The following is a 21,264-nucleotide window of genomic DNA, read 5'->3' on the forward strand; positions in this document are numbered from 1 at the left end:
GTTGAAGGGGGGCAGACTGAGGAGTAATGTCAGGAGGTATTTTTTTATGGAAAGGGCGGTAGATATGTGGAATGCCCTCCCGCAGGAGGTGGTGAAATGAAAATGGTAATGGAATTCAAACATGAATGGGATAAACACAAAGGAATCCTGCTTAGAAGGAAAGGATCCACGAAATCAGCAGAGATTGGGTGGCAACGCCGGTAATTGGGAAGCTAAACCAGTGCTGAGCAGACTTCTACGGTCTATGACCTGATTGTAACTGAATAGATTTGGATGGGCTGGAGCGTAAATTTTAAGGGGCTTCGACGTCAGCGTCAGAACTTTTTTTTTTGTTTAATGTTTTTACTGAGGTTTTCAATAATACAACAAAAGAGAGGAAGGAAAAAAAACCAACAACTTATACAAAACAATACACAGGAAGCCGAGATCAAACATTAGGCAATACAATTAGACAGCTGATGTCAGAAAGAGGTCGAGAGTTTTCCATTTCTGAGAACCATAATGAGACCCCGGAATAGCAGGCACTGAACGCTGCTCATATTTCTTGTACAATAAAACCCAATTCCACCAAAAAATGACATTGACTGGAGAGTTGTCTTTTCAATGCGATATTATTAATTTCAATGCAATAGAGACCAAGAAGTCAAAAAGAAGTTTCTCTCTCTCTGCAAATAGAAATGGGGTGCAAATTGACTTCCAGATGACATACTTTGGTAGAAAAGAGCCCTGAAACCCCAAAATCCCTTGCAGCTTCAGAACTTTTAGTACAAGAACACTGCTGAGCCGACTTCTATGGTCTGTGCCCTGAGAAAGGCAAAGACAAATCAAACTCGGATATAAAGTATCACATACCATGTAAAATAAGTTTATCTTGTTGGGCAGACTGGATGGATGGACTGTTCAGGTCTTTACCTGCCGTCATTTACTATGTTTTCTGTGTTACTGTGGTTTAGATAAGTCTCTCACAAACTTTACAGTGGGGATTGGTTTTCATTGTTTTGTGTTCCCCCTAATAAAACACTTTTTTCTCCTACAAGGTGTGGGGTATAAAGCACAGACGAGTGTGAAAAAAAATCACAAATACATGGACAATAAAATGTGGAAAACATTCTTTAGCCACTGTTCAGAGTCCAGCATCCTTGCAGATAACCCACAGCACTCTCTCACTCACCTTCAGCTTGGCAGCCTGGTGGAAGTAGGCTGCACAGATGCACTTCCTAACGATGTCCCAGTCTGTACCACATGAAGAAAGGCTCATTCTCTGCTGTACCATGATATCTTTCAGCTGGGCCCGCACCTCTCTCACCTAGAAGAGGGACCCAGAGGTGGGGATTAGAATCCAAGCACAAGACAGAATTTTAGTTACCTTGCTCAATTCCTGTTTCATTAATTCTCTCAAACTCTAGTATATAGTAGACTCCTTATGTTGCAGACTCCAGTCCAGTGAGGACAAGGTCTTACACCACTTTCTTTATCCCACTCCCTGGCACAAAAATACACCTTCATTGCTTCAAGCTAAAAAAAAAAAAAAACAAATTAAATATAGTAAAATAATATAAAATGAAAAATCAACAGATTAAAGAATCACTGAAGAGCCTGGATGTTTAAGCCTTTGCTCTATAATACTTGCACATATCTCTGTGATTTAGGCCATCTTAAAACTGCGCAGCTGTAAATGGCTGAGAGATCAGCCTACAATTTTGGACTAGACTATTATATTCTGCTTAGTTCCTAATTGGATTCAAGGTGAATTACATAACAAGAAATCCTTAATAACAGAGGAGAGTTTCAACAGACAGATTTATTTACTAAACAGAGGTTAGCTGTGTGGTTTTTGCCAAATCTGTTTTTAAAACTTCCCAAAATGGCACCGGAAAAAAAGAAATTGGTGCAGAATGGTTTTCTATAATGGGTGATCCAGGATTGGCCCGTTTTAAAGAACGGCGCTCACTTTTGGGTACAAGGAGTTACATCAACTGAAACCAGATGTAAATCCCGGCATGCAAGTTAGGTGCAAATCTCAGAATCCTATAACAATGTGTGCATTTTAAGGGAACACTCCTGTCCCGCCTATGCTCCTCCCATGACCACATCCCCTTTAGAGATCCGCACAGAAGCATTTACACGCTATTCTATAAATGGAGGTGTGTGTTTTTACGCAAATCTCCGGTTTCTGTCCTATTCTGGTGTCTTGCAGCTGTTAGAATTCTTTTTTCACGCCAAAAGTTCAGCACGGAAGTAGCGCCACGTATAGAATTTCACCCTTAAGATCAAACAAGCTGTTTTGAATTCAATATATGATTTCATTGGGAGCCAGTGAAGGCTTTCCAAAAAAGAAGATGCCCTTTCAAATTTGCCTAACTTGTAAAGCGATCTTGCTACAGCACAGCCAAGGAAAGTTAGGAACTTTGGTAGGGCTTTTTCTGCTTTCTTTTTCTTTCTACTGGTGCAAATACTTCTGCAACTGCAGTATGGTTGGAAAACATCATCAAAGTTGTTGCCCCAGTTATAGCTTCTGCCTCTGTGCAGACAGAAAATGTGATTCCAGGAGAGGGGCTGGTTCCATGTGCAAGATGTCTTCAGCTTGAATCCCTCATGAAAGAAATGAAAGAACTGAGAGAGGAGGTGGCAAGGTTGAGAAGCATCCGCGAATATGAGAAATACATCGATGAAATGCTTCAAGAAGCATCAAAGATTTCCAACAGTGGGAAAAAAAAAGCTGTGCTGAAAGAGGACAGCTTGATTCAGATCACGAGACCCTGCAGGATCGACACCACTTGCCCTTGAACTAAAGGACCGACATCCAGCACTTGAAGTGGAGGAGGTGACAGCATCCCAGGGACAGAAGGAATCAGAGCTCGAAATCCCCAAAGTTGATGGATCAGTGACTGCTAAGAGGTGAAAGGTAGTGATGGATGGTGATTCTCTTCTGAGGCGTACAGAGGCGTCCATCTGCAGGCCAGACACGATGACCCGGGAAGCGTGCAAGTACCAGGTACCAAAACTCAAGATGTTACAGAGCACTTACAGAGACTCATCAAGTCATCCATGCTTATTAATTTTTCTGTAATTCCTTATGTTTTGTATCAATGTTTTGGGGTTTTTTTTTTTCATTTATTGTATCTCACCTTGAATCTCAAACTGAGGGAGTTGACAGGTGACAAGTCCTCTATACTATAACATAACAAATAATACAATCGGAAGGGTACCCAGCAGTATCAAAAGTGACTTCATGGCTCTGGGAGAGAGGGTGAAGCAGACATGCACAGCTGGTGGTCTCGTCGATCCTCCCTGTTTAGAGTAAAGGCCAAGGCAGAGAAGCTCACATCCTAGAGATGAATATGTGGCTGTACAGATGGTGTTATCAAGAGCATTTTGGCTTCCTGGACCATGGGATGCTTTTCCAAAGGCTGTTGAGTAGAAATGGGGCCAATCCAGGTCACAAATACCTGCCAAGGTCCCAAAAAAGTACAAAACATTTTATACTGCTTATCCCAGAAATAGTGGATTTTCCCCAAGTCTATTTAATAATGGTCTATGGACTTTTCCTTTAGGAAGCTGTCCAAAGCTTTTTTAAACTCCACTAAGCTAACTGCCTTTACCACATTCTCCGGCAATGAATTCCGGAGTTTAATTACACGTTGAGTGAAGAAACATTTTCTCAGACTCGTTTTACATTTACTATATTGTAGCTTCATCGCATGCCCCCTAGTCCTAGTATTTTTGGAAAGCGTAAACAGACGCTTCACATCTACTCGTTCAACTCCACTCATTATTTTATAGACCTCTATCATATCTCCCCTCAGCCGCCTTTTCTCCAAGCTGAAGAGCCCTAGCCGCTTTAGCCTTTCCTCATAGGGAAGTTATCTCATCCCCCTTATTTTCGTTGCCCTTCTCTGCACCTTTTCTAATTCTACTATATCTTTTTTGAGATGTGGCAACCAGAATTGAACACAATATTCGAGGTGAAATTGCACCATGGAGCGATACAAAGGCTTTAAACTAGAATTGTTGGGGCAGGGTGATCAAAGCCCCCAGTAAGTACAAGCCCACAGGTAAATTTATTTTAGATTTTGCTCACACCTTTTTCAGTAGTAGCTCGAGGTGAGTTACATTCAGGTACTCTAGATATTTCTCTATCCCAGGAGGGCTCACAATCTAAGTTTGTACCTGAGGCAATGGAGGGTTAAGTGACTTGCCCAAGATTGTAAGCTCTTCGAGCAGGGACTGTCCTTCTTTGATAAACTGTACAGCGCTGCGTAATCCTAGTAGCGCTCTAGAATGTTAAGTAGTAGTAGTAGATCACAAGGAGCAGCAGTGGGATTTGAACCGGCCACCTCTGGATTACAAGATCGGTGCTCTAACCACTTGGCCACTCCTCCACTCCGACTCATGAAGCGTTAAATACCTCTACACAAATGGGAAAAAGGGGCAACATCTAAGCAGTATATACTACTGCCCAAAGTATGGGAAACCATGGTTTTAGATCCTTGACAGCGATGAAGAGGCTAATTCGGGCTATAATCTGTTCAGGAAAGACAGGGTAGGAAGAAATGAGGGGGAGTGGCATTATATGTTAAAGATAATATTAAAATCACACAACTGCAAGACCTACAAAAAGGTTTGGACAAGTTCCTGGAGGAAAGGTCCATAGTTTGTTATTGAGATGGACATGAGGGAAGCCACTGTTTGCCCTGAGATTGGTAGCATGGAATGTTGCTACTATTTGGGTTTCTGCCATGTACTTGTGACCTGGATTGGCCACTGATGGAAGGAGGATACTGGGCTAGATGGACCATTGGTCTGATCCAGTATGGCTATTCTTATGTTATGTTCTACAGCTTATGGAAGAGGCACTGGAAATGCAAATGGAAGAAAAAACAGCCAATATGGTGAAATGGGGGGACAAGACATTTTTCAGATGTATTAATGACAGAAGGAAGCGCAAAAGTGGCATTGCGAGACTCAAACGTGGGGAGAAATATGTAGAAGCTGATAATGAGGCAGAATCGCTTAATAAATATTTCTGTTCTGTGTTTACAGCTGAAGGGCCAAGAGCAAGACCACCAAAGATAAACACAAATATGAATGGAGGGGCAGTAGTCCCTGAACGATTTTCATAAGAACATAAGCGTTGGCATACTGGGACAGACCGAAGGTCCATCAAGCCTAGTATCCTGTTTCCAACAGTGACCATGCCAGGTGACAAGTTACCTTGCAAAATCCCAGAAGACTGTGTTCATGAGGAGCTGGTTAAACTAAAGATGTACAAAGCAATGGGGTCGAAGATCTGCAAAATTTCTCTTTTACCACTGGTACTTATTAATCATATTTATAAATAAACTGATTCTCATATACTTGTTCTGAATACAATCATAAAAAGCTATCAAAGAAAATAAACAGCTCTCATTGTCAAAGCATACATAAGCAGAATTTTGCTATCTGATTAGCAGAATCTTGTGTCAACTGGTAAACAAGAGATTAGGTCCTCACCCTTTAAAATCTACACAATCTAATGTGAACCTACTGGGCCAAGAGACACTGATTCATGCCTTCATAGCCATCAATCCAAGGATTCCTTGACCTTGGAACCAACATGAATTGAAAGTGTAGGTCAAGCCTAGTACCATGTCATATGGCTATCAACCAAAACTGAGACAGCCTTGCTCAAAATGCAGCCCCTCATGCGCAATGATGTATTCTCAAGAGAAGATGACAAGTTTCTGCAGACACCAAAGTTTGCTGAATTACCAAATCTCAGGCATTAACACAGAAGCCTTGTCCAACTGTGCAGAAATTCTTGCTCCCGAGAAAGAATAACTTCTGAGACAGATTAAGAGCGTCATCTAGTTAGTAATCCACAATAAGAGTGCAACGCTGCAAGCATTCCAGCACTATCTGAGCTCAGGCAAGAAAACATCCTCAATCACAGTGAAAAAGCTTTCACAAGATGCTAACTAGTGTACATTTCATGGCTAGGATTAGAAATATTTCACACTACTTGAGCTTTTGAAAAGCTGTAAAATCCTGCTTATTCCAGCATTATTTCTGCTGCCGCTCTTGCAATTTGTCTAAGGTTGTACTGTTTTTATTGTTGTAACCCGCCTTGAACCCTGTGGTTAGGCGAGATATAAATGCTGTTATTAAATTACATTTTTATTACTAGTTCACTATGACAGTTCTGGGTTTTAGTGCTGCATTAAAGTGATACTTTCTGTGATACCAACAGGCTTCTTTAAGCAAATAACTAAAAAAGGACTAAGGAAGAGAGACTTTATGGCCACAAACATTTATGATGGAAATGTGTTTTTCTTGGTGTTTTCCTCCTCCACACGTCTGATAAACTCTAGTTTTGTTTGAGTCGTAACAGCATGTTTTTGGAAACTACTCTAGCCAAAGCAATTTTGATGGTGAAGCCTGAGTGAAATCATTAATTAGATTTACTGGTATAATAATGAACTGATTCAATCTTTATTCTTTCCTTTCTGTTCCAGTTTCTGGTGATGTTTTTGGAAACGTCTTTATTACTTAGAATTTTACTTTGTAATATGTAGGGACAGAAAAATGCAGCAAACTTGGACATTAGCTCAGAATTCTTAAGAACGCAGGCAATAATTTTTCTTAATGATTATAAGTTTCTCCCCTTTATTTCAAATGCCCTTCGAACATCCTCTTCATTCTCCCTACTTTAACAATTCCCTCCAAAAGCCCTATGGATCAAACCAATGGTTCATCAAGCCAAGCATGCCGTTTGCAACATTTGAAATGCTCAAATACCATGTCCCTGTTCTTTCCCCAGATCCCTATGTCTGCCTAGTGTTAATGGCTCTGTCCTCCAGATACTTCTTCAAAATTCAGCTATGCTATTAACATTGACCCTATTCTTGGAAAACAAATTCCACAGTTTGTGTACAAAATAAGTACATTCACATTTTACAGAGTTCACTGTGGGTTACATAACCATAAATAAATGACGTATTTGTCCAAGAGCTTAAAAGCATAAATTACATAATCAGCAAATAATCAGAAGGACAAGTACTACAAACGTACCCAACAGAAACATCTTAAGCATCCTTCTAAAATCTATATAATGTCTATCAGAAAAGAATTCCATAAAGAACAGCTTGATATGAGGAAGAGGATAAGACAACCTTTTTAATAGTAGAAAAGCCCAATAATACTTGCTGACATAGCCGATCGGATTTGTATCCTAAAAGATGAACCAATTCAGTCATATAAAAAGGAGATTTTCAATAAACAATTTCAAAAACCATTACCCCAAGCTTAAACTAAACCTTGGCTTCTATTGGAAGCCAATCAAATGATATACTTTGTATATAATATGTAAACTGCTTTGATTATTACCACAGAAAGGGCGTATATCAAATCCCATCTCCTTTCTCCCTATTGACTAAACATTACCTATTACCTGTTTGAACTAGGACTAGGGAACATGGCAGTAAGATTACTATATTGGTTGAACAATGAATTTAAAAATCAAGTTAGAAAGGGAAAGGGAAATGGGACTTGATATACCGCCTTTCTGTGTTTTTTTGCAACTACATTCAAAACGGTTTACATAGTATATACAGGTACTTATTTGTACCAGGGGCAATGGAGGGTTAAGTGATTTGCCCAGAGTCACAAGGAGCTGCAGTGGGAATCGAACCCAGTTCTCCAGGATCAAAGTCCACTGCACTAACCACTAGGCTACTCCTCCACTCCGCTTACAGCGCAGAATGCGTAAGAGTCATATTTTTAGCAAAGATGATTCTATCACTCCGTTAATGAAATAATTACGCTGACTACTGATAGAAGCTAGATTAGAATTTAAGATGCTGGTTCATAAGACTTTTACTGAGCTGCTCCTGCCTATTTGTCCAAATATGTTTTAAGAACAAGCAGAAATTGCTTCACACTCCTTCTGTCGCCCCCTTAAGGTATCTTTATCAAGCCGCAACTTATTGGAATATGTTACCTCTGCTCAATTGGCAATTGGAAAATTATAGTTTATTTAGAAAGATGCTGAAAACCTTGCTGTTTAGGAAATATTACCATCTGAATTCATTATTGTTGCTGCGGTCTGTTTGAATTTGTTGGGTATTATATTTTCTTGAAGAATGCTTCGATATTTTGATTGTAACCCGCACTCAACTGGTTGGTAGTTGTGGGATATAGGACTAAAATAATATAATAATACTAATGATAAATACCCTATTTATTAATCCCATTTTCTTTGTGATTTTAAAATCTCTCGTGTCTTCTCTAAGCTGAAGAGCAATAACTGCTCAGCTTTCTTCACAGGTGAACCACACCAACTCTTTACCAATTCTGCTGCCCTTCCCTGTGTTTGTCTTCTTCCTCAAGCCCTCCTCTACCCCTTGCATCTCTCTACTCATAGGTCTTCCTTATCCCTTTCCCCAGACCTTCATGCATACCTTCCTCATAGCCTTGGTATGAATGAAATGTTCGTTACACCAGATACTTGAGTAGTTGTTGTTCTTCCATTGCAGGTAAACATTCAGGTATGTCAGATGATCACTCTCAGGCACAGCAAACTTCTCCCGTATCTGATCACTTTCCTCTTCTCGACCCTGTGGAGAGTGTGGAATGGGCAAATCCCAAAGTTAAAACTATGCATAAAGAGAAAGACAGCAGTTATCAGGGGACCACATACACATGAGTATTCCATGCAAACCAAGGAGTCCACCAAGGATCAAGTTTGATTAGCCCCGACACCTTTCGTCCTCCCCCAATACAGCTTAGTGCTATCCCTAATGGACACTTAAGCAATGCTCAGACCATGCCCCCAACTAGAACAGCATCCTCCTACCCATCAGCTGGGTTTCCACTTACTGCCGACCAGCCGTGAAAGTGCTTACCTGTAATGAGGGTTCTCTGTAGACAGCAGGATAAACCAAACAAGCTTATGGGTGACATATAACAGGTTCAAGACAGACCAGCTCTCCAAAATCAAAAACAGAGGTGATGTTCCTAAGCATTCATGGAGCTCCTGCACAGCTACTACCTCACAGAGAATTTATGAAGGTGTGTGGGTACATACATCTAATCCCTCCTGCAGTTTTCTCTTTGACAAGGAGGATGAATTGGCCACACAAGGAGGTTGCCCTAATCCTGTCTGATGGATTCTACAGGGCAACTGAACAAGCAGTTTTACAAAGCTCACAACCTACCCCTCCCCCATAGTATGCTCTCTATTAAACAATTGGTGAATACACGAAGTGCTGAAGTGAGACCAAACGGTAGTACTTTGTATTGATAATGTATTCTGTTCAGTGTGAAATGGAGATACTGCCTTGAAACTGGATGTACTGGAATATGAATGTAAGCATCCCATAAATCCAGGGATGCTAAATAAACACCTCAATGCAAAAACGGAAGAATGGTTGCTAATGTGGTCATATGGAATTTCTCCTTTTGAGATATCTGTTGAGATGTCCGAGGTCCAGAATGGCATGATAGCCCCCTGTCTTTTTTGGGATTAGAAAATACCTGGAATAAAATCCCTGAGCCTTCTGGGCAGCAGGGACCACTTCGATCGCCTGTGCTTCCAGAAGCCTGGCAACCTCACCTCCCTTTGTAGAAGCTGAAGATGATGGCGCTTGATTTGAGGCGGACCTCTGACTGGAGGACAGCTTAAAAAAGATGAGATGGTAACCCTCTCATACGACTTGTAGCACCCATGAATCGTTCGTAATAGTTGTCCAAGCATTGTAAAAATCAAGAAAGATGACCACCCCCCTTTAGTTTTTGCTGAAGGGAGTTGTCCAAAACTTGTTCCTGGCTTTTGTGATTGAGCCTGAGGAAATTTCTGACTTTTCTTGTCACGGGAATTCTTAACAAGATAAGGATGTCATTGCCTATTCTGCCTATTCTGACAACTGGATCTAGAATAAGGATATGACCTCTTACTGTGATATCTATTCCTAAGATTATAATATAGAAGATGCTTATAAGCAGATTTAGATAGCTTCAAATGATCTTCTTCTAGGGTATCCAAAGTTGTACATTTATCCTTTATGCCCTCTATCATTTGAGAGACTTCCTCCCCAAAAAGATTATCTCCAATGCAAGGAATATCAGCACCTTTATCAAAAATATCCTTATTAAGGGCTGAAGACTGTAGCCACGCCATCCATCGTGTAGAGATCACAATAACCGATCCCGTAACAGCCGTCTCATAACTATTATTAGCCACCCGAATCATGTGTAGAGAGCACTCTTCAAGGTTGTCTAATACTGAACGCAGGAGAGTGAGGTTAGTATCTGTCAAATTCGATTCCAACTTTGTGAGGTCATCCATTAAAGTATAGATATATTGTACATAGTGATAAGCGTGTACAGCAATTCTAGCCTGCAACATGAAGTTCTGATAAGACTTTTTCCCCATCATATCCATACTCTTAAGATCTTTGGAGGGCAGATGAGATGTAGATTCCTTCCCCATTTTATGTTTCCTCATGGCGGATTTAACAACCACTGATGTGTGAGGAAGTTGTTGTACCCCATGTTCTACAATATTTTGTACTTTATACTTATCTAGAATATGTTGAGTAGGGCGAATAGAATATGGTGCTGCCCAAAGCTTTTTGTTGTTCCTGAAGGATATCTTCAATAAGAAGGAGAACACACTCTCTGTTCAGTTTGAGATATTTCAAAACTGAACGTTTCTTGGCAGGTTGGTCAGCAGGCTGAGAAGGTGATGACAACTCTAAAGCCCGAGCCATTTTCAGACGGAACCTAGGGTAGGAAGAATCTTCCTGTATACGCTGTGCATCCTTTTTAAACAGTAGTATCAGTATTCTTATTTTGAGTAGACCTGTTTGCAGACGAAGCCTGCGAGATTGGAGACTGTGATCTAGAATGACATGCAGAAACACTGCAAGACAGAAGATGTTTATCCTGAGAAAATACTGGCGATCCTGTCCAAGATTTTTTCCTAGAACTAGGAGACACATGCATAGGATGTTGAGTCTGCTGAGGTTGTTCTGAAGTCAAGACAGGATGCTTCCTAATAGAAAGAGCCAGAGGTTTGTGGTGGAGAATTTGAAAGCTGCTGCAAAAACTGTGTAATGAGAGATATAAACCCCAATGCTACTGTATCTAACTGCTGAGTCTAATAAATTTCCATCGTACGCACTGACAGTTGTGGAGGAGGTGGAGAAGCTGAACAGACGATCTGATTGAATGATTAGATCTAGACGAAACTGTATGTCTAGATGACCTGGCTGTCAAACAACAGCATCTGTGATGCCAATGACTGTGCCTGCCTTGATGATGGGGAGAAGACCAGCTGCAACTGGACTGAGATGAACGTTGGTGATGTCGACTGAGACTCCTAGAATGTGATCGACACTGAGACTCAACAGAAGTGCGAGAAGTACAAGATGACAAACTGACCACACTCCTAACAGATTCCAAAGATCGAATCTGAGCGATATCCACCAGCATCAACTGCATCAAGCCAATAAGAGACTAAGAAGGAAGATCTGTACAAATGGGCTTCCCATCGTAAACGAGTCCACCCACTTTGACGTCAACAGCACGTACAATGCCGGACGTGTCCTGTAAGACAGAAGCCACCTGATCCTGATCCCCAGGCATTGTAGCAGGAGGGATAACAGAATCGGTTATAGAGCTTTAACTTTGAGTAAAACCAGACATCTCCATCTTTTTAACAAGGTGGCGAGTCTTAGTTTTTTTTATTTGAGTAGATTTGTCCAAAGCTGTTTAATGGACTAAATCTTTTAGTTTTAAAGAACGGATCTCCAGCAACTTCACTGACATCTAATTACAATTTGCACATTTATCAGTGCTGTGTTGCTGACCTAAGGCACTGCGAATGTAGGTCCGTAACTGACACTTTTCAGTTACAAAGAGAACAGTCCTCAAATCCTGGCTTTTGGGACACAGGGAAAAATAAGTCTGCTAAACTGAATTAAAAAATTATAGGAATTAATAATTAAAGTTAAATAAAAATACGAAGGCTAAATAAAATAAATATAAATATTTGACAGAACTGAAAGCACACGGGTCGCTGTATCGCACTGTGGAAAAAATAAAGCTGAAGTGTGAGGGAAGATTCTAATAAATATATAGTACATGCAGTGGCGGGAAGGCAGGAGCATACGAAGACAACTCTGTAGTTTGCTGTGCTAAGAGACCAAGACATCACTTCAACTGTGTGGCTAAGTAATCCCACCGTCCATGGAAAGCCTCCCAACTCAAAATATACTTTAGCTCATGAGGATCCCCAAACTCTGTCAGCTGAAGACTTCCTCCATAAACGGCCAGAACTCCTTTTCACCAAGCTTGGCAGGCTGCAGCAGCAACTCTGAGCCACCGATGCCAGCACCCCACTCATGCTTAGTTATCGGTGGCTCAAGGATGTTGCTGTCGTCTGCCAAGCTTAGTAGTAGGGAATTCTGGCTGCCTTCAGAGGAGGTCCTCAGTTGATGGGGCTTGGGGAATCCCATTAGCGACAGCAAGAGTCAGGACTGGTGATAGACGTGTTAGGGCCAAGGAAAGAAAATAAAGAAGACCCCCCCCCCCCCCAAATTCCCTCACCTCCCTGCCTCCCCTCCAATCTCCCCATCTGACATTACAATCACACTGACAGACCCTCACCAAATACAGAACAAGGGATCACAAATTAGAAATAAAAAAAATGAAGACAAAAATTGAACTGGGAACCTCGGCATGTACTGCAACAGCAGAGAAATAAAAACAGAAATGTATTTCCTTTTCTACTGAACACAATAAAATGACATCCACTATGCACATTTCTCAAGATAACAAATTTCAGTTAATAAATTCAAAATAAATTGCCTTTTCTACCTTTGTTGTCTGGTCATTTTATTTTTCCATCATGTTTGTTCCAGTTTCTCTTTTACACCTTCCTGTCTTTCTACTAATTCTCCTTTAAGTAGCTGTTGTTCATTTGTCTTTTCTCCTCTCTCATTCCATCACTACATTTGCCTCTAACATATTGATCTTCCATTTTAGCTCATTCCTCTCTTTTTTTCTGTTCTGCTCTGTCCATTCAAATTTCACCCTCTTTTTAACCCTTCTTTCTTTTTACTTTTCAGATATCAGATTTCCATCCCCTTCTTTCATCCACTAGCTCTATTCCCCATCTCACTCCTTTCCCAGCCTTCCATTCCCTTCCATCTTCAATCTACTCCCTGTAATCACTATCCTCCTCTCGTTCATTTCCTTGCCACCCACCTTGACCTTTCTCACATGGTTCCATCAATCCCAGTGTCTCCCTCCCTTCAACCTTCTAGCCCAGCATCTGTTCACTCTCTCCTCTCTCACCCTCCACCCTCTCCCAGCATTTTCCTGTCCCTTCTCTCTTGCCCCCTTCCCCAGGGCCCAGCATTTCTCCCTCTCTCTTCCCTTCTGCCCATAGTCCAGCATCTCTCCCTTATTCCATTCTGCCCCTGGATCCAACATCTCCCTCCTTCTTCCTCCCTCCTGTGCAGCATCACTCCTTCCCTCTCCTCCGCCCTCATATCTAACATCATTCCCTCTCTCCCATTCTCCACCATTCTCTCCCTTGTATCCCAAATCTAACATCTCTCTCCCCCTGCAACTTCTATCTCTCCCTTCCCTCCACCACCATGTCTGGACTGGTCTGGAGAGATGTAAACAAATTAGTATTTTTCAAAAGAAGTCACTAACATGAGGTACTACAGGTTAGACACTGCTGCAGTAAAATGCATGATTTTGCTGAAGCATAGTAAATACCTCCCTGATTGTGGAACATGGAGACAGTCTGGGATTATGTGAGAATTTTGATTTTATAGTTTTTTATTTTTTTACGATGAGTATTTGATACTGCCTTGTACTGCACAATTGACAAGTAGAATATAAATACCAATGTAAATATATATTTATTCATCTCACCTTTGGTCTATAAAAGATAGCAGGCACAGAAAGCATGGATACAATGACAAGGATCTCACAGCTGCAGCCCATATCACAGGAAACAATCACCATCTTGGACAGTGCCGGATCCAGGGGGAATTCCACCATCAATCGCCCCGTAGACGTCAAGCTACCTAGAAGGGATATATGTACGCAAACTGGTTACGGAACAAAGCCGGGGCCTAACGACTCCAAAGCCATTACTGATACAGAATGGGATAGCAATGTACCACTAATAATCTAATCTTACAAAGTGCTGAAAAAGTTTGTGAACCCTATGCATAACGAGAAATACAAGTTCTTACCATGATACCCTTGTTTAATTGAAGCCAGTCATTTCTCATGCAGTAAAAAGGCGATAAATGCAACAACGTCATGTTATTGACCCCATAATCCTCGAACTATGCCCTCCAGGATATAAAATCACCCACTGGACCAGATCGGAAAAGAGAGGTGGAGGCATTGCACTAATATATAGAGAACAATTCACTACCGAAACCACCGCTGAGTCCATAACACCCCAACTAGAAATCGTCTCATTCAGAATCCAAAACAAATCTCCGATTGATCAGTTGAATTGCATCTTGTTCTACAGACCACCCGGCAATTGGAATGAAAGCCAACCAATCTTCACGGACTTCATCTCAAACACTTGTGTTAATAACTGCAACACACTAATACTAGGTGACATAAACCTTCACCTAGAAAATCCCAACTCCGCCAATGCACGTGAATGTAAAGAATTCTTACAGTCCTGGGATCTCAAATGCCTCAAATACAAACTACCCACACTAAGGGACACATACTGGACCTCCTAGCACACAAACTGTACACAGATCATAACCTAGCAATAACAAACATCAAATAACATGTTTAGAGTGTTTGTACATTTGGGAAGCTTGCCAGGTGCCCTTGGCCTGGATTGGCCGCTGTCGTGGACAGGTTGCTGGGCTCGATGGACCCTTGGTCTTTTCCCAAGTACTTATGTACTTAAATGGTCAGAAACACCTTGGACCGACCACTACAAATTGAACCTATCCCTAAACTGGCGAAAAAAGGGATTAACTCGCACATCAGAACAAACAACTTACACTATGAGAGGACAAATAGATCCACAAATATTCTGGCAACAGATATATGACAATGGTTGGATAACAAGATCTGACTCCACACATTACCTCAATCAATGGGAGGATAGATGCAGAACCGTACTAAACGAAATAGCACCTTTAAAGACAAGAACATCAAGAAGACAAAACTCAATACCTTGGTACAATGATGAATTAAAAAATAAAACAACACACAAATCAGAAAACTAGAACGAGCATGGAAAAAAGCAAAAGACGAACACACACTCAATGCATGGAAACAAATATGCAATTAGACAAGCCAAAAGGTCCTATTACAAAACCAAACTAGGACCGGACAACAAAGATCTCAAGAAACTATTTCAACTTGTAAATAAGCTATTAGACACCACCCCTGTCACCACATCCAACACAGACATCCCACCTGCAGACAAACTGGCCACCTACTTTAAAGATAAAATAACAAAACTACGCAGCACCCTTCCTCATCATAAAACCGATATCAAAAACGTCTTCGACAACCTGGACCTAATCCCGGGCGGATACCCAGCTGACTGAACCTGGTCAACATTCAACCCACTCACCACCGAATCAGTCACACAAGAGACCCATAGGTTCACCAACACCCACTTCAAACTGGACACATGCCCCAGTCACCTACTTAAATACAACCCCAACCGATTCATAGAAGACCTCACATCTTACCTAAACGTCATGCTACAACAAGGCTCCTTCCCTAAGGAATATAGCAACATCCTACTTACCCCAATACCTAAAGACACCAAGAAAAAAAAAATGATCTCACCAATTATCGACTAGTTGCATCTATCCCTCTAGTAGTAAAACTGATGGAGAGCTTGGTAACTAAACAGCTTAAGGAATATTTAGACAAGTTCTCAATACTGCACGACTCACAATCAGGATTCCGCTCCCACCAAAGCACTGAAATCGTACTAGTTACTCTCCTGGTCAAATTCAAGCAAGAAATAGCTATAGGTAAAAGCATACTTCTCCAATTTGACATGTCGAGCATATTCGACATGGTAAACCGCAACATATTACTGAGACTGCTTGGCCACTTTGGGATTGATGGAAATGTACTTAACAGGATCAAGGGCTTTCTTACCACCAGCTGGTGTAGGGTTTGACGTGGACAGCACGCCAATGTTTGGCATGCTGCTCGCTGATCATTGTGGAGGAATAGGTTTAGCACGCATTTGCATGCTACTTGTGCTAAAAGCCCTGTTTAGCATGCATTTGTATGCTAGTTGCATTCAGAGCCTGCGAGCATGTTTCACGCACTTGGGCGCTGTGATCATGGGGCGGTAGCAAACACAGATGCTAGTATGGCGCTAACAGCCTCTAGCGCCCGCGTTTCCTTCTGATCATCTGTCCATGAAAGAAGGGTGAGAAAGGAGATGAACTGGAAGGATTAGAAGTGAAGAGAGAAGGAAGGAGGGAGAAGGTGGTGTGGAGAAAAGATGCAAGGAGGGAGGGAGATGTAAGAAAGAGGTGGAGAAAAGTAAATAAATGGGAAGGCCAGGAGCAAGAGATGTGTGTGAGAGAATGGGGGTGGGGGGAGAGAGTGAAGAGAATGGAAGAGTACAGATAGTATAAAGAAAAATACAAATCTAAACAAAGTGATGGAAGAAAATGAGTAACAAGAAAAACATAGAAGTCAACGGGGGAGAGGAAATGATTGGATTTTTTTTTTCATTTTTTATAGCCATTCGTTATTTAATTAAGGAATGGCTATAAGAAATGGGAAAAAAATCCAAACAAAATTACAATAAAAATAAACAAAGGCAATTAAGAATATATTAAGACATAAAGAGGTATGAAAACATGATATCCTATCATGCTGAGAAAGTTGAGGTTACCAGCAGCAGCAGACCTGGGAGAGGGGGGTGGGACATTAATATTAGAGAGTTTGTGAAGAAGATCACTAGAAATAAAACATAAAAAAGAAAATAAGATGATACCTTTTTTATTGGACATAACTTATACCTTTAAAAGTGGACTAACACGGCTACCACACCTCTCTACTGAAGAGAGGATGAAACTGTCAGGGACGGGGGGAGACCAACAGATGCCAAACAAAGCAGACAAACTATGTCTATGGCTACTAGTGACCGCAGAGGAAAGTGTAAGGAAGAAATGTTTTTAAGGTAGGAAAGAAAGCTCAAATCAAACATCAATGTACATGTTGTAAAACCTCTGTATTTCCCCAGTCAAGAAATCTCTCCACTAAATAATGTGTGATAAAGACACTGTCATAACTTGGGACATGCCCTTTCGCTCATCATGGGCGATATCTATATTATTGCCTCACCTCGAGTGTACTCATGTTATTCTGCTTCCCAGACCCTTCCTGTTCTCTCAAACGTGGCATTACTTGTGCCAGTCTGCTCAGTAATCTGCTTCTTTGGCTACTCATGTCATGCACCAAATTAAGCACTAGGCATTCCATTTATCACTCTCAGTACGGACATTACCCATGTTGCACCTGCTCCAGTATATTACTTAGTAGGGGGGTGAGAGTTAACCATCTTAATAGTTTCCCCCATCAATTACTTATGATTCGGCTCTGCCCCTCTCGCTCCTTACCTCCAGTTTTTACCCATCTTAGTTCCCCCATGCTAGATAGGACAGCATGAGATAAGCATGTGGGATCACTTAGGAAAAGGAAGAGTTAGGGGTTACAGAGGATGGGCAGACTGGATGGGTCTTATGGCCTTTATCTGCTGTCATGTTTCTATTTGACTTGCTCCACCTCTCTTAATGCACAGCACATATCACATTCCCCTGAAGCAGCCTTTGATATCACACCCCTTACTCCTGTATATCATAGAGGCCATGAAAAGGTGCAAACCATACATATTTCTAGCTATTTTGCTTTTCTTGAGCTGGGAGCAGACTTAAGAGTTGCAAGAGAGCTATAATGTGCTTTTTCTGAAAAATATCTTTCTAAGGCTGTGGTCTGACATTTGGCCTATGCTAACGTGATAAGTTGCTGGTCAGGAACTAAGACTGAGACTCCTATGAGTAAGGACATCTGCTGTATCCAGATAATCAAAAAGGGCAGACTGGATGGACCGTTCAGGTCATTTATCTGCTGTCATTTACTATGTTACTATGTTAAAATTGAAGTCTTAGCAAGAGGGTGGGGGCAGTAACATGGTAACTTTACCCTTAATGAAAACGTATGCTTATGTGCATGACAGGCCCTGTCAATTTAAAAGAAATAAATTATAGAATTTCATGGAGCGTGTTGGAACATGAGTCGTCATAACAGGTAACAGAATATTCTGGAAAGATGCATATTCATTAGGTAGGAAAGGTAATTATAATTAAGATAATGAAGAAAGGAAGAAAAAAGTATTTAAGAGGAAAAAGAACTGAGGATGGCGAGCCTCAGTGTGTCCACTAGCAGGTGGACATATTGACAGCTCCCAGGGAAAAACTGTTTTTATTTGCTACATATTATACTCTATTGGGAGTTTATTTCTTATTATTTCAATGATTACTGATTGGCTTCTTTGACAATTTGAATAAGCATTTTTTATGTCTAATACTTACTTAGTAGCCAGAATTTTATTGCCTGGAATTCTACCTGGGGGAGTAAAGATTTACTCAAGCGTTCACCCCCCCCACCCCCCCCCAGGAGACCTCCAGAAGGTTACTTCTGTTTCAAAGGCAAGAAAGAAAGGGGACACTCCTTCCCCCGTTACCCCTACTACCCTCCCTCACCTGTGTTATCCAAAGCTCCCAGGATCCAAAGCTGGTACATAGAGTTCAACATGTTGTCCTCTGGGGGTGGATCCATGAAGTGGAACTGCAGCAGGTCCTGGACACCAAGTGACTTGAGTAGCAGCACCACATTGGCCAGATTTGTACGCTGGATCTCCGGGACAGTAGTGCACAGCAATTCATTCTTGTAGGCACTTTGTGTGTACAGCCTAGGGGTTGCAGAGAATGACTCTTAAGTGCACACAAGCTACATAAAGCAAAACCACTCCCTCTAAGGAGCACCATACTCAACTGTACAAGGCTTCCAAGCACCCTGGCCTCCAGTCATTGAAATATACTAGAATTTGGGTGAAGGCTGATTTGGTTTTCTTGCAGACAGTTGTCCGCTATGAGCTAGATGGAATGAAAAACAGACATCTCATAAGCAAAAAAGGGCATTTCATACCTGAAGCACTGCCCTGGACCTGTCCTGCCAGCTCGACCTGACCGCTGATTGGCGTTGGCTTGACTGATGGGATAAATCTGCAAAGCATCCATTCCTATTCTAGGATTGAAGACCTGAGAACAGTTAAGTGGGATTTCGGAAAGAAAGGGTTGAAAGAAACAAGAGAAATGAAGTTAAGCAAAAAGAAAGAAGAAAGTGAAAGAAAAAAAGGAAGAAGCAGATAAAAGACCATTAGTAATAGAGAACACAAATCTCTTTCCAGCAGTCCAAGAGCAAGTAGACCTAACCACCCCCAAACACACAGGGCTAAGTATATTAATGGGTTTTACCTATGTTATTGTGAGGAGTTACCTAAATTAAAGGTAAGTGATGGGGCCAGATGTTAAAATGCCTTTGTATTGTTCCATGGTACAACCGCACCCCGAATACTGTGTGCAATTCTGGTCACCGCATCTCAAAAAAGATATAGCAGAATTAGAAAAGGTACAGAGAAGGGTGACAGAATGATAAAGGGGATGGGATGACTTCCCTATGAGGAAAGGCTAAAGCGGCTAGGAATGTTCAACAAGGTGCAAACTTGAGGCCACAAAAGCCATTAAGTATAATACAAACAAGATAAGCTAAAAATCCCCTCCCCTTTCCAAAGATTGCTCTACAGGGTCTCACCTCCTGACACCCAAGTGGTACACAGTCTCCTAAATGTCTCAGGATAGCAGGTAAATCATCCCTGAGACGTCTAAAGATAATTCAGTCTGTATTGCTAGATCTCTCTGTGGTTTAAATAGAACTTCTGATGGCTGAATTAAAAAAAAAAAAAAAATTTCTTCCATTTTTCCACTTTTTCATTTATTTATTTTTTTGTTTTGTTTTGTTTTATAGTAGTTATAAATTGAGTAAAACTTCAATTCTTTGAGTCTAGCATTTGGTTCATTTGCATAATGTCAATTATTGACATCATTACGTCAACAAAGGTATTTTTCCCCCTTTTTAAAGGGCAATGGAGTGGTGGCATCTTTTTTAGTGGCCCGTCATGTTAGGCCTACAGCGTGAGCATTGAAAAGCTCATCTTTGGTAAGTATTGTTTCATTTATATAAATAAAAGTTCTCTCTATATCTTTTTTGAATCACAAGTGGCAGGTCATATATTCATTATGGTTTGTTTCTTTTGACTGTGGCTTTTTTCCTAGATTGCCTTAAAATTTCCTTTTAGTATTCTCACCATAAGATCATTGATGCAATGTTCTGGTTTTGTAAACTGGTTGGTATTGTGATGTTTAATATTATGTCTATGTAAATAGGTCTTGTCTTTAGCATCTGGCACCCTTCTTCACACTTTTTGCATAAAACTATACTGCTTTCTCACCCTTTTATCAGCCATCCATCTCTCCCTGTCTCTCACCCACCCAGCTCTCCCCATTTCTCACCTAACCCACCCTCTTTCTGTGAGACTGTCATTGGAATGCTTTTGTGTTTCACTTATATATTTGCTAATTTCTGATCTGAAGAAGGGTTACCTTCGAAAGCTAATCAAAAATTGTATTAAGCTAATAGTTTAATAGTTTAAGAATCTTGATACACCCAGCTTTCTAATAACCAAAGTGGTTTACATTCAATACTTTATATCATAAAAGAACACCAATAAAAACAGGAAAGAATCATCCAACCAAACCTTCCAAACGCACATTCATACTAAAATTAGCATTTAAAAAAAACCAAATTAAGAATACACAAATAATGTATTAATCAAATAATCCTTTGATCTGAAGTCTTCCCAAGAACCTCCATCAAACCAATCCAAATGCCTTCTAACAAAAAAAAAAAAAAAAGTTTTTAAATGCAAAAGCCATTTTTCCCCCTCAACTCCAAAGGGAGTTGGTTCCATAATGCCAGGAGTTTGATAAAAAAAAAAAAAAAAAAAAGCACTTTCCCTGCATGCCCGTGCGTTACTGCAGAGAGCCAATAAGAAAGAGGAACCAAATCTCAAGTATCTCCCAGGAACATAATTACCAATCATCAGAACCAAATATGATG

At 40.9% G+C, this 21,264-nt stretch overlaps 1 protein-coding gene across 1 annotated transcript in view; it reads right to left on the reverse strand.

Annotated features, from left to right (window-relative positions):
- DHX38 (DEAH-box helicase 38) overlaps nucleotides 1-21,264 on the reverse strand; it is a 144,788-nt gene that overhangs the window by 36,317 nt on the left and 87,207 nt on the right. Inside the window, exons 19-23 of the mRNA XM_030204672.1 lie at nucleotides 19,234-19,346; nucleotides 18,789-18,997; nucleotides 13,930-14,084; nucleotides 8,439-8,594; nucleotides 1,172-1,306 (exon numbers count right to left, since the gene is read on the reverse strand). Of these exons, the coding sequence (XP_030060532.1) occupies nucleotides 1,172-1,306; nucleotides 8,439-8,594; nucleotides 13,930-14,084; nucleotides 18,789-18,997; nucleotides 19,234-19,346 (768 nt within the window). The remainder of the gene's footprint in view (nucleotides 1-1,171; nucleotides 1,307-8,438; nucleotides 8,595-13,929; nucleotides 14,085-18,788; nucleotides 18,998-19,233; nucleotides 19,347-21,264) is intronic.

This window comes from Microcaecilia unicolor, chromosome 5 (genome assembly GCF_901765095.1).
Source record: "Microcaecilia unicolor chromosome 5, aMicUni1.1, whole genome shotgun sequence".
Taxonomy (NCBI): Eukaryota; Metazoa; Chordata; class Amphibia; order Gymnophiona; family Siphonopidae; genus Microcaecilia; species Microcaecilia unicolor.